The sequence below is a fragment of the Chionomys nivalis genome, chromosome 7 (genome assembly GCF_950005125.1).
Source record: "Chionomys nivalis chromosome 7, mChiNiv1.1, whole genome shotgun sequence".
NCBI classification, from domain to species: Eukaryota; Metazoa; Chordata; class Mammalia; order Rodentia; family Cricetidae; genus Chionomys; species Chionomys nivalis.
Genome location: NC_080092.1, coordinates 40522295 through 40536108, shown reverse-complemented (window position 1 = coordinate 40536108; position 13814 = coordinate 40522295). Strand labels below are relative to the sequence as shown.

Below are 13814 nucleotides of genomic sequence, written 5' to 3'. Positions count from 1 at the left end.
GAAGCAGGAAATTTGAAGATCTGTTCTACACTGTACTGACGAAGTTTGTCAATTGCTTTCTTCTGTGTCCTATGAATGTCAGGCAGTTTCTTCTGTGAAGCATGAACCCTAAAGAACCATCTTATCTTTTGGAAAGTTCAGCAGTCACTTTTCTATGGGTGCTGCATGTCCAGTTCATACAGCATACCATCAAGCAGTACAGACAAGGGCAGTTTCTTGCCCAAACAGCAAGCCTTGTCACAGTGGGAGTGGGAATGTCTCTTACCCTTTTCCCTGTTCTTGGGACCCTTTTCCTCCTATTTAATTGTTTTTCTCTGCCTTGATATAAGGTTGTGTGCCTAGTCTTATTGTATCTTGTTACACTGTTTGTTTGATATCCCTTGATGGCCTGCTCTTTTCTGAAGGCATGTGTTCATGGAGGCTTATTGTTTCCCAGCCACCCAGACCTGAAATAATCACTCAGAAACTATATTAATTACAACACTGCTTGAGATGCCATATAGCTGCCATAGCAGACATACACCAGAACCTTGAAGGTAGAGTTATGACCTCATGGTGATACACAGATTAGTAGAGATTAATAAATAGGTTGATTCAAGATGTAAGATTTAGCTAGAAATATGCATAAGCTAATAAGCCAAGAAGTGTTGCAATTTAATAAAATACTTGCTGGGCTGCAATGGTACATGTCTTTAATCCCAGCACTCGGGAGGCAGAAGGAGGAGGATCTCTGTGAGTTTGAAGCCAGCCTGGTCTATAAGAGCTAGTTCCAGGCGAGGCTCCAAAGCTACCAAGAAACCTTGTCTTGAAAAAAACAAACAAAAACAAAATAAAAAACTTCACCCAACAAAAAGCATGAAGCAATTTGGAGAGAACTACTCCCAAATTTCCAAATATTGTTTATAAATGTTTGTTTACATTTAAAGGGGGATATGCTATAGGGATGAAGACTTTGCATTGGTATGGATTTTGGTCTATTGATACAAATTTAAGGTCAATTTTGTTATATGTATATTTCTGCTCTTGATTAGCGTATCATATTTGTGCTGCTTATTAAAATGTATAATTAAGAAATATAGATAATAGATAGTCATCTATAATAGTCAAGCTTGCAGTCATGTTAGTTAAGTTTTCTAGATGCACAGAGGTATACTTCAGATGGATAGATATTCTTCAAATCTTTCAAAGACTAACAGAATATGGCATTTAAAATATTTTAAGAACTTAGGACTTTTCATGACAATGAGACACATCTGCTCCTGGCAGCACCAATCTACTTCAAGAGGATCATGGGCATTGAAGAAGCTCCTTATGGAGTTTGCTAGCCATTTGGGCAAGAAACTGTTCTTACCTGAACTGTTTGATTATATGCTATATAAACTGGACTTGCAGGACCCACAAAAAAATTTTCTGTTGAACTTGCCTAAAGGTAAGACAGTTCTTCAGGGTACCTGCTTCAAGAAAGAGTGTCAGACATTCTGCAGGACACAGAAAAGAGTGACTGATAAGCTGTCAATATAGGTGGAACTGTCTTTGAAATTTACTGCATGAAATAGTCTTCCTGGATACTATGGTCCATGGGAAACACTGAGACAAGATTCACACAGGGCAACAAAAGGTATTTGTAACACAAAGGATGTACTAGGGGCTGTGTGAAAACTGTGGAGCCAGGCCAGGAATAGCCCAGTGGGAGTTCATGGCTGGTGAGGGTTACTTGCTAACCCCCTGGCTCTAGGCAGGCATGAATTTCTACCACAGATCCCCCTTCCCCTATACAAAATTTAGTTATTGTGAATGTTATGTAGCCTCATAGTATATGAATCTTTTTTTCTATATATCTTAAGACTTACAATCTTAAGTAGACCAAAACACATTTTGAATCAAGTAAATGTTATTATTGATAGGACAAGAGCAACACCTGCTACAATGAGAGTTCTATTAAGGTGAGTCATAGGGTTGAATGAAGCTATGATATCTACAAGACTTTCCATAATATCTATTTCTGTCTTCTCAGTAACTTTTTTGATAAAAGTCTCCACAATTTACCTCTGTAAATCATAGACAATTTGAGAAGAGTTAGGGTGACTCATCAAATGCATCTTAACCTTATCCCAATCATACCTGCTTTCATTAAATCTTAAGGGTGTAATACAATAAGAAGAAACATTTCGATCACATTTTAATTTTATCTGCTCCTTCAAAATTTTTAACTCGTCTCCTAACAATATAACAACTTGCCTTAACTCAGCTAATGTATTCATTATCTCATTATCAATCTTATTTTGTTTAGTCCATAGTTCTGTTGATTGTGTATGTCAGTCTCTAACAAATCCAGCAGTTTGGATTTCTTAATGAAGTGCCACTCAAGGTGTTGCTGCTGTAATCATCAATGCATTGATTCCCATAATAACTGCAACAATCAGTCCAACCATTCAAAATGGATATGTTCTTTTCAGTAGTCTCTCAGTGAGCTTCTGCATCAGGATTGTCACAGGAGAGTCTTGCCATGGCCTCGATAACCTTACTGGTATCCAGGTTGCTGGCCTTGCTCTAAGAATGTATTAACTCTCAAAAGTAAAATTTAAGAACATACCATGCCTTTTAGGTATGGGAGTGACCAGCTCCTATTTGCATAGTCCCTTTAGAGGTGCCATAATTGTAATGTCTGCCTGGTAATCTTCATCAATAACTCCTGTGTGTACAATAAATCCTTGAGATGTTAGACTACATATACCAAAAACTATTTCTACCATTTTTTGAGGAAGGGGACCATACATCCCAGTGGCTACATTATAACAAAGGATTTGTGGAGACAAAGTTTGCCCACTGCCAATTCCAAAGCAGTGCTTCCTGAGGTAGCGTACATTAAATCTCCAATGCTGAGTCTATGTTGCCTAGGTGGCTCTGTTGATGGGCCATACCATTGCTGACAGGAAATTGGTAGCTCATGTTGTTTGCTACTCGGTCCTGAGCGAGGCCCCTCAGCCAGTTTCCAGGAGGTGAAGGGTTACCATGCATATCTCTTTGATCTGCCTTTTTAGTCCAGTGTTTACCTTTGCCATATCTCTCACAAATTCCTGGAGGTTGAGGCTTTCTATTGGATCATCCTCTACAGAGGTATCCTTTTTAGTAACAGAATGATAATAGTCTTTCCTTAAACATCCCAATCTCCCACAATCTCCCACATCTTGTATTTGGGGATTTAGGGCCATTAGCTATAGCTTGACCAAATATATTAGCATCATATTCTGTGGATCCAATATCAGCTGCAGCTTTAACCCACTCCTCTGAAGGAGCTCCCTGAGCCTTCAAGGGCCTTATGGCCTTTTGACATTCTGTAGCAGCATTCTCAAAAGCCAAATGGTCAATTAGAACCTTTCTAACATCTGGATCAGCTATTGCTCTATGCACTGCTGAAGTTAATCTTCGTAAAAAGTCAGTGCAGATTTTGCCTGCACTTTGAGTAACTTTTGTGAAGGAGATAGATCTTTTTCCTGGCTCCTCGACCCTACCCCGTGCCCTTAAAGCCACTAGGTGACACTGTATTATAGCAGGGCATCACACCACATTTGTCTTTGTAGATTAGCATACTGACCCTCTCCTAATAATTGACCCTTTACTACATTACCCCTCTAGTCTGATTACATTGTCCCGTGGCTGCTGCTTCCTCTCTCCACCAAGAAAGCCATTGTAGTTGAGAACTAGCTTCTAGTACAGCTGCGTGAGGTTTTCCCAACCTTGGGAATAACTATTCTGAGTAGCCCAGTTGCTTAGAACCTGTCTGACATGGGGCGAATGTACCCAAATGCTACCACTGCTTCCTTCAATCCTTTCAGATCTGCCATGTCCATAGGTCTCCAATCAATCTGAACATAGTCTTGAGGCTGCTGATCATTTGCAAGAATTCCCTGCATAGTAAGCAAGAACACCTGTTGGAGGTATCCTCAGGACCCTAGGCAACCGTTCCTCAAATCCCTCATAAGGCAATTAAGCATTTCCCTTTCTTCTATAGGGAAAATTTTCCTTTTAATTCTCCCTCCTTCCCGTTTTTCTACTGGGAAGATTTCCTTTTTCATCTCCTTAGTTTCCCTTTTCTTTACTGGGAAGTTTCCTTTTCTGTTTTGTTTTGGTTTTGGTTTTGGTCTTGGGAGCTCTTGTATTTTTTAAATGCGCAGTTAACTTCTCAACCTTTCTAATTTCTTAATCTGTTTCATCTGATAAAGACGGAGGAGAGCCATCTCCTGTGTGCTGGTTTTCCCCACTTTCACTGTCTTCCGAAACAGCTTCTTACTGACCTGGGGAGGAACATTCTCCTCTGCTGACTGACCGTTTCTAGCCTGGGTGTCTTCCCCTTTACTTTCCTGTTCTACTTCTGATGCAGCTTTCGGTGACCCCTCATTCTGCAACAGCTCCAGAGCATTGGATATTCAATGACATAAAGTCCAAACTTTGATGGTATGGGCTCTCCTTTTCAAGGAGCTCTCCTCGAGCTCTCAAAACTGGCTTTCAAACCTTCATGTTTCAATGGAACGTGAGGAGTTGCCCGAGAGCACCTGCAATGGCGTTTGATGGACACCCAAAGCTCTGTAAGCCTGTTTTCCTTCACATTCACTCCATCTCCTCTTAACAGGCATTACCGCGAGACTGTTCCTCCCAGTTCTCAATGTGGCCAGCTTCTCTGTTCTTCTAGCCACGCATTGGGCACCTAAATGTGAATATTTTGACACTGTGTGTGGGTTCACGCAGGTCCGTGAAATGAAGACTCAGAGACACATTGAGAATGAACTTAGCCTCTGAGGCTGTAGGGGGCTCAGTCTCAGTGAACTGAAGTTTTCCCTTTGCCTCCTGGCATCTCTTTTTTTCCTGCATTTACACTTTAGCTAGTAGGTTTTCATATCTCAAAACAAGCTGGGGGGAGGAGAAGAGGAGTGGGGATGGGGGAGGGGAGTGGGGGGAGGGGGCAATGTGTGGGAGGAGGGGTGGGAAATGGGAAACAGGGAGCAGTTGGAAATTTTAATTAAAAAAGAATAAAAAAAAAAAAAAAACAAGCTGAACGAAGTTTTCGAAAATACAATGCCAGGTACAAATACCTGATTCATGAGGTACCAGGGTTTTCAGGGTTTCCTCTAAGCTAAGTTTTGCATAGGCTTTGTATCTATGGAAACCCTCAGACAAGAGTCACACAGAGCAACAAAAGGTTTCTGTAACACAAAGGGTGGTCAAGGGCTGTGTGAAAACTGTGGAGCCAGGCCAGGAATAGCCCAGTGGGAGTTCATAGCTAGTGAGGGTTACTTACTAACTCCCTACACCAGGCCAGCATGAATTTCTGCCACATTCTTCTCATAAGCTTGCCTGATGCTGGAAAATCAATGTAAAGGTGCTTGTGGAAAGAGACAGAGTCTGTGCTGACAGAGATCCAGGATGATGCCTGTTACCAAGCCATTAGTGAATTTTGAAGAAAGGTATTAATAAAGGCGGGTTGGTGAGACATCACTAAACAGCTTAGGAGAGCCAGGAAACCTTATTCACATGGGAATAGTCACACAAGCATTAAAGGAAACAGTAAACTACCTCCTTTCCTAATTCTTTTTCTAAGATATGGCATAGTTTAAAAAGAGATGCACACTCTTATATAATATTTGTATTTACAAAGAAAACCCAGCAAAATATTCCAGGTTTATGTAAAGTCTCTGCAGACATGAAGCTGTCCTCATAAACTGAAGGAAGAGCTTCTGGAGCAAGAGGTGGGTGCATGCATAGAAGGCAACTAAACTGACTCCCACAGTCTGAGAAGATACAGTGCCTTGCATCAACACAGAAGTGGTGAAGTTCTGTGGAAAGCAACCCAGGATGCCAGGCAGTTAGAGATCCCAGGGACAAGGACAAAGTCCTTGATCTCCCTCAGAGTCAACATTCAAATTCAAGCCATCAACTCGATGTGCCACTGGAGGACCAAGTTTCCTGCTCTTGTTGGTTTAGTTAGAGAAGCTTGATGAGCGTCCAATGAAATATCAATCCTGCCGGCTTCCCAGTTAATGTTAAAGACCAGTTTCCCTCCTCAGGGAGGGGTTAAGATGCAAGGGGCACAGGAGTGGAGGCTCCAAAGATAGAGGCCTGAGGCCAGGGTTTACAGTAAACAGGATGCCTTTCCAGCCACAATAAAGGTCTACCTGCTCCTCATTCTGACTCACTCATCTGTGTTCCAAATATCTATCATCATTTATAGGGGCTGGTTACAAATTATTATTGGTTAATGTATAAAAACACTGCTATTGGTGTCAAATGTTTCACACTGGTACAGGATTTTATGTGATGTAAATTTAAAGGTTTTATTTTTTATTGTATATGCATGGTTCTGTTCTTGTTTACAATATAACATACATCACTGAGGGAAACCATAAGAAAGACTTCGGTAAGAGTTTTTATGTTGTCTGAAAAGCGAGAGAGATTTTGGTATGTTGTCCAAAAAGCAAGAGAGATTTTGGTATGTCATCTGAAAAGCTAGGGAAAAAGCAGGAGACTAAAAGAATAAAGAGAGAAAAAATAGATTAAAGGTATATAAAAATTTATAAGAGGTCAGAAGGAGATTCCAGGGGGATCACTTTTAGTTTCTCTCCATTTAGTTTGATGTTGTCTGTTGGTTTACTGTATATTGCCTTTATTATGTCTAGGTATGTTCATGAGTGAGATTGGTCAGTAATTCTATTTCTTAGTAATGTCTTTGTGTGGTTTGGGTATTGGGATAATTGTAGCCTCATAAAAAGAGTGTGGCAATGTTCCTTCTATTTCTATTGTGTGGAACAATTTGAGAAGTATTGGTATTAGTTCTCTGAAAATCTGATAGAATTCTGCGCTGAAACCATCTGGTCCTGAACTTTTTTTGTTTGGAAGACTTTTGATGACTGTTTCTATTTCCTTAGTGGTTATAGTTCATTCAATTTGCTTACCTGGTCTTGATTTAATTTTGGTATGTGATACTTATCTAGGAAATTGTCCATTTCCTTTAAGTTTTCCAATTTTGTGGAGTACTGGTTTTTGAAGTATAGCTTGATGATTTTCTGTCAGTTGTTATGCCCCCCTTTTCATTTCTGATTTTGTTAATTTGGGTATTCTCTCTCTGCCTTTGGTTAGTTTGGATAAAGATTTGTCTATTTGGTTGATTTTCTCAAAGAACCAATTCTTTGTATCATTGGTTCTTTGTACTGTTTTTTTGTTTGTTTGTTTCTATTTTGTGATTTCAGCTCTCAGTTTGATTATTTCCTGTCTTCTAGTCCTTCTGGGTGAGTTTGTTTCTTTTTGTTCTAGAACTTTCAGTTGTTCTTTAATTTGCTAGTGTAGGATTTTTCTAGCTCCTTTATGTAGGCCTTTAGTGCTATGAACTTTCCTTTTAGCACTGCTATCATTGTGTCCCATATGCTTGTGCAATAATATATATTGAATTTTAGGAAGTCTTTAATTTCTTTCTTTAATTCTTTCTTGACCCAGTGGTGATTCAGTTGAGCATTTTTTAGTTTTTATGTGTTGATAGGCTTTTTACAATTAGGGTTGTTATTGAATTCTAACTTTAATCTATGATGATCTGAGAAGACACAGGGATTATTCCAATTTTTTTTTTTTTGTATCTGTTCAGATTTGCTTTGTTACCGAGTATATGGTCAATTTTGGAGAAGGATCCATAAGGTGTTGAGAAGAAGGCATATTCTTGTGTGTTTGGGTAAAATGTTCTATAGATGTCTGTTAAGCCCACTTGAGTCATAACACTTGTTAGATACTTTATTTCTCTGTTAAGTTTCTGTCTGGCAGACCTGTCTAGTGGTGAGAGTGGGGTGTGGAAGTCTCTCGCTAGCAGGGGCTTGATGTATGATTTAACCTTTGGTAATGTTTCTTTTACAAATGAGAGTGCTCTTGTATTTGGGGCAAAGATGTTCAGAATTGATATTTCATCTTGATGGATTTTATCTGTGATGAATATGAGATGACCTTTTTCATCTCTTAACTAATTTTAGTTTTAAGTCTGTTTATTAGATAGTATAATAGCTATACCAGCTTTTTTCTTAGGTCCATTTTATTGGAAAATATTTTCCCAATCTTTTAATCTGAGGTAATGTCTGTCTTTGTAGTGAGATGTGTTTCTTGTATGCAGCACAAGGATGGATTTTGTTTTCGCATCCAATCTGTTAGCCTGTATCTTTTTATAAGCTAGTTGGGACCAATATTAAGGGATATTAAAGACAGGGGTTACTAGTTTCTATTATTTTTTGTTGTTGTTGGTTGTGGTGGTAGTGGTGGTGGTAGCGTGTGTGTGTGAGTGTGTCTGTGTTTCTCTTTTTAGGGAATTCCTGGTGTGGGATTATCTATTGACTGGCTTTTCTGGGTGTAACTAACTTCCTTGGGTTGGAGTTTTTCTTCTAGTACTTTCTGAAAAGCTGGATTTATAGATAGGTATTGATTAAATATGGTTTTGTCACAGAATATTTTGTTTTCTCCATATATTTTGATTGAAAGCTTTGGTAGATGTAGTAGTCTGGGATGGCATCCCTGGTCTCTTAGTGTCTCAATGCCTGACCAGGACCTTCTGGCTTTCATTGTTTCCATTGAGAAGTCAAGTGTAATTCTGATAGATCTGCATTTATATGTTACTTGGCTTTCTTTTTCCTTTGCAGCTCTTAATATAATTTCTTTATTCTGTATGTTTAGTGTTTTGATTATTATGTGGTGAATGGACTTCCTTTTTGGGTAAAGTCTATTTGGTATTTTGTAAACTTCTTGGATTTTCATAGACATGTCCCTCTTTAGGTTGGAAAAGTTTTCTTCTACGATTTTGTTGAATGTATTTTCTGTTCCTTTGAGTTGGACTTCTTCTCCCTCTATCCCTATTATTCTTAGGTTTGGTCTTTTCATGGTGTTCCAGATTTCCTGGATATTTTGTGTTAAAAAATTGTTGGATTTAACATTTTCTTTGACAGATGAATCTATTTTCTCTGTCATATCGTTAACACCTGTGATTCTCTTTCTTCTCTTATATTCTGTTGTTTATGTTGATTGTTTATCCAGATTTTCCATTTTCAGATTTCCCTCAGTTTGTGAGTTTTTTTTTATTTCTTCTATTTTTGTTTTCAAGTCTTAAACTGTTTCACTGTTTGATTGCTTTTTCTTTCTTTCTTTTTTTTTAAAAGGAATTTGTTGATTTCTTCCAATTTTTTGGCTCTTTTCTTCCATTTCTTTAAGAAAAATTTTCATTTCCTCTTTAAGGGCCTCAATCATCTTCATAAACTTATTTTTAAGGTTGTTTTCTTCTGCCCCTTCTGCGTTGGGATGGTCAGACCTTGCTTTTGTAGAACCACTAGTTTCTCTTGGTGCTGTATTGCTCTTTATGCTGTTGAGTGTGTTCCTATCCTGTTGTCTACCCATCTCGTCTTCCAATTGGAACAGGTGGAGTCTGTGTTTCAGGATGGTCTCTTTTCCTCCAGTTGGTGTAGTTGAGGTCCGTGGCTCTGTTGATCACTCGTTCAGATGTAGGAAGAGGAGAGCCTTCAGTGACCATTCCTCCAGGTGCCTTCAGGCCCAAGGCTCAGAGGGTTGTTCCTTCTGATGTTGGCAGGCCTGAGGCTCCAGGGAACAGATAATTTCTGGAGGCCACTGCTGTTGTCTTGGCCAGTTGTGGTGCTGCTAACATATCTCCTTTTGGCTGTCTGGCCCAGACTGGCATGGTCCTGCTCACACTTCTCCTCCCAGTGGCCTGACCTGGCCAGCCTGCCTAGTTGCTGCTCATGCTTTTCCTCCTAGTGGCCTGGTCCTGCCAACCACATTGCTGCTCACTCTTCTCCTCCCGGCAATCTGGCCCAGTCTGTCATGCTACTCTCTACCAAGGCTCATACAAACGAAAGGGCATTTAAAGGACTTTTGTATGTTGATAACAAATTTAAGGTAATTCTTGCTATAATATATTAAATATATATATATAATATAACATTTAAAATAATTTGTTAACTTAGGGGTTTTCATGACTATGAGGCACATATGCTCCTGGCAGCACAGATTTAATTCATAAAAGGATGATGGGCATTGAAGAAACTCCATAGGAGTTTGCTTTCATTGTGGCAAGATTAGCTATTTGGGCAAGAAACTGCTTTTGCCTTGACTGCTTGACTGTGTGCTATGCAGAATGAATATGCAGGACCCAAAGGAAAGTGGCTGCTGAACTGTGCTGAAACAAGGTGAGACAGTCCTTCAAGATTCCTGCTTTACAGGAGAGTCTGCCAGATATTCTGCAGGACACATAAGAAAGCAACTGATGAACTTTGCCAATACATGGCTGGACAGTCCTTCAAATTTCCTGATTCACTGAAAAGTCTGCCAGATACTCTGGGTCTTTAGGCTGAAGGTGGATGAACCAACACTGCAAAGAAACTTTAAATGACTTTCTAGATGACACTATGTCTTCGTTGTTAGGTAATACTATATCCTTCTGGGTCTTTGATGGAGTTGAAGACTAAATAACTAGAGTTTCAGTTTTCCTTAGTCATAATAGGAAGTAAATTAGGTATAAAACTTTAGATTTGGTAAGATAATATAAATAATGGGAGATTTTCTTTAAATTTGCCAGACACAAATAAATTGGACATTGGTGAACACAATTCTTACTTTATAATTGTTATTGTTGATATTCTTACAATGTTTACGTTAAAACCTTTTCTTTTTATTAAGACAAAAAGGGGTAAATGTTGTGGAATATTAATTTAAGATGTGATATATTTTTTTCCATTTTTCTCTGTTGAATTTTGTTTTATTCAGGAGTAGTACAGGAGTGGAGAGTGAAGGGATGGAGAATGAATAGGATCAAGAAATATGGTGTGAAAAACACATAGAATAAATAAAATAATTTTGAAAAAAGGTTCTCCTTTGCTTCCCTCCTAGAGTTTTGACAATAGAATCACAGATATCTGTAATAAGATGAGCCTTGAGACATCTTGAATTGGGTGCAGATTCTGCTGGGGTTTGTCTTTAGTTCTGAGTCTATTGTGGGAGTCACAGTAGTTAGGCCAGCCACAAGCAAACACTGAGCTTACACAATAGGAGCGCCAGGCAAGGACTTAACACACATCCAGTTTTTCTTACAAACAAAATGAAAACAAACCCAAGACATAATAAAGCTTTTCATCTAATGCCCCCATGTTGTTATCATAGGTCACCTTTTCTGTTATTACAGAATGACAGATATGGGGAGGGGAATGTCAAATCAGAGCAAAGACCCAACACAACTCCACCACGGGCTTTAGATGAAAACTTGGGAACTATAAAACATCAAACTATGCTGACATCAATGCTGAATGGTGGTCATGGAGAGACACTTTATTCCTGTGAACAGAGGAACAGAGGAAAATACAGGTTTGGCAAAATGTCTCAGTGGGTAAAGGTGCTTGCTGCCAAGGCTCTTGACTTGACATGGATCTCCAGGACCTGTGTAAAGGAGAGAGTTGATTCCTGCAAGTTATCCTCTGACCTCCACACATACACTGTGAACCTACACACACACACACACACACACACACACACACACACACACACAAATAAAGGTGGTTCTGTCTGTCCTTCCTGTCGAGAAGGCTTGATTGAGCAATTTCCCTTACCTCCTAACAGCCGGGAAGGGGCAGGGAGATGTAGCCTCCTATTTGTTTCCTCTTTTGTAGTCCTGTTGGTCTGTCTGTTGCTTTGAGCCATCAGACAGTGCTACTTACACTCTGGGTGGGTTGTCCCCATAAGTCAAGCTTCTGCAAACCCCCTCACTGACCCACTCTGAGGTGTCTCCTGGTTGATTCTAAACCTAACCACGCCAACAAGGGAGATGAGTGAGCATACTCTGATTTATTGATTCATAGCTCATCACGGGTCAGCATGGAAGGGTTGGGTGACAGGCAACATTCGGTTCATTCATAAAGCAGATGCAAATCAGTGGAGATTTGCAGACGAGAGTTGATCAGACCCATTACTGCCAATGCTACCCAATGCTACCCAAGACCTTGCATGGAGTGACATAGAAACCAGGGCTGCCTGACCCTCCCATATCCCTGAAACTGAAGTAGGGACAAAGGTGGGGACAGGTCAGCAAAGATGCTTATGCCCTAAGCCTTAAGGTGTGCTACCCACAGTCGCTCTCCCCAGCTGCTGACAGTGCCTCAAAGGCACCTGTTGTCTCCCTATCTTACCCTGAGAACACGTTTCACCACACACACCAAGACATTATAGTGACAAATGGCCAAATCTGCATTTTACATGGGAAAGTCCTCTTTAACCACAAAAAGAAATGTAAAACACGTGCCATCATCATGACTACCAACCAAATCCCAGAACTTTTCAAGAATTCAATAACATGCCTGCTTTCTCTCTTCCACAGGACAGCCTCAACTTCCCCCAAATCATTGTGGAACGTTTTTCTCAGTCCTTTTCTGTCTCATTAAAATGTTTGCCTAAGAGCTTGCCTCCTGTCTCATTTTTCTTTGCCATCCTCACTAGGACAGCTTCCCTCTGTTCTATCTAGAACCAGCCCGTATTTCCTTTGTCTCTCTGCTACCAAGCAGCAACCTCCTGAGCGCCCCCTTCACTTCCTTGTTCCTGAGCGTGTAAATCAGAGGATTGAGGAGAGGGGTGACGATGTTGTAGAAGAGGGTGAGGAACTTGCCCTGGTCCTGGGAGGAGCTGTTCCCCGGTTGCATGTACATGTAGATGATATTTCCATAGAAAAGCGAGACCACTGTGAGGTGTGAGCCACACGTATTGAAGGCCTTTTGCCGCCCTGCAGCAGAACGGATTTGCAACACGGCCCTCACAATGTAGCCGTAGGAGATCAAGATGAACACCAGGGGAGAAAGCACGATGCCTATGGCCAGGACGAAGACTGTGCCTTCCACTGCAGCAGTGTTGACACAGGCCATCCTGATAAGAGCTGGCATCTCGCAAAGGAAGTGGTCCACCCTGCGGCGCCCACAGCGGGGCAAGCTGAGGGTCACTGGAGACATGGCCAAAGAGTTGGCTACCCCGCAGCCCCAGGCCAGTGAGACCAGGCCCACACAGAGCTTGGGGCTCATAATCACCATGTAGTGCAGGGGCTTGCAGACGGCCACAAAGCGATCATAGGCCATGACGGCCAGCAGCAAGCACTCCACACCCCCCAGCCCCAGGAACAGGACCAGCTGCAGAGTGCATCCCACATAGCTGATGGTCTTGTCCTGCCCACTGAGGTTGTAGAGCAGCTGCGGGATGGAGCTGCTGGTAAAGCTGAGGTCCAGGAAGGACAGGTGGGTGAGGAAAAAGTACATGGGAGTGTGCAGGTGCGGGTCCAACCTCGACACCAGGATGATGGTGCTGTTGCCCAGCAGGGTCAGGAGGTAGGCAGGCAGGATGACTGCAAAGAGGACCTTCTCCAGCTGGGGCCGGTCAGAGAAGCCTACAAGGATGAAATGACTGAAGATGCTGTCATTGGCTGGACCCATCTCTGTGCACCTGAGGAAGACATCAGTGTTTCTGTCATGAATTGCTCTTTTAGCTACAACAATGGTATAGATAGTATTGACAGACTAGGAAACTGAGTCGTGCATGTAGCAAGCCAGTTGTCGTGAGGAGAAAGAAGATGGAATTAGTTTTGAAGACCACAATTGCAGCTTAGTGTGTCAGCCTTAGTCCCTCTAGTACTGCCTCTAACTCCATAAAGTGAGAGAGGAATTGTAGGGTGGCCCAACTTTTGATTCTGTCGAGATACGCGATCCCAAGCTCCTGTACAATCACAGGGAGCACAAAATACAGCCTCAAATAATCAA

The 13814-nt window shown here is 41.0% G+C and overlaps 1 protein-coding gene across 1 annotated transcript; it reads right to left on the bottom strand.

The window, feature by feature from the left end:
* Positions 1 to 12530: 12530 nt before the first annotated feature.
* Positions 12531 to 13490, bottom strand: LOC130878225 (olfactory receptor 2W3-like). The gene has a single exon (XM_057776067.1). It carries the CDS (start codon positions 13488 to 13490, stop codon positions 12531 to 12533), a length of 960 nt encoding a protein of 319 aa, XP_057632050.1.
* Between the last annotated feature and the right edge of the window lie 324 nt (positions 13491 to 13814).

Excerpts from the sequence above, each read along its gene's own strand:
- LOC130878225 (XM_057776067.1), bottom strand. The coding sequence starts at position 13,490 with ATGGGTCCAGCCAATGACAGCATCTTCAGTCATTTCATCCTTGTAGGC.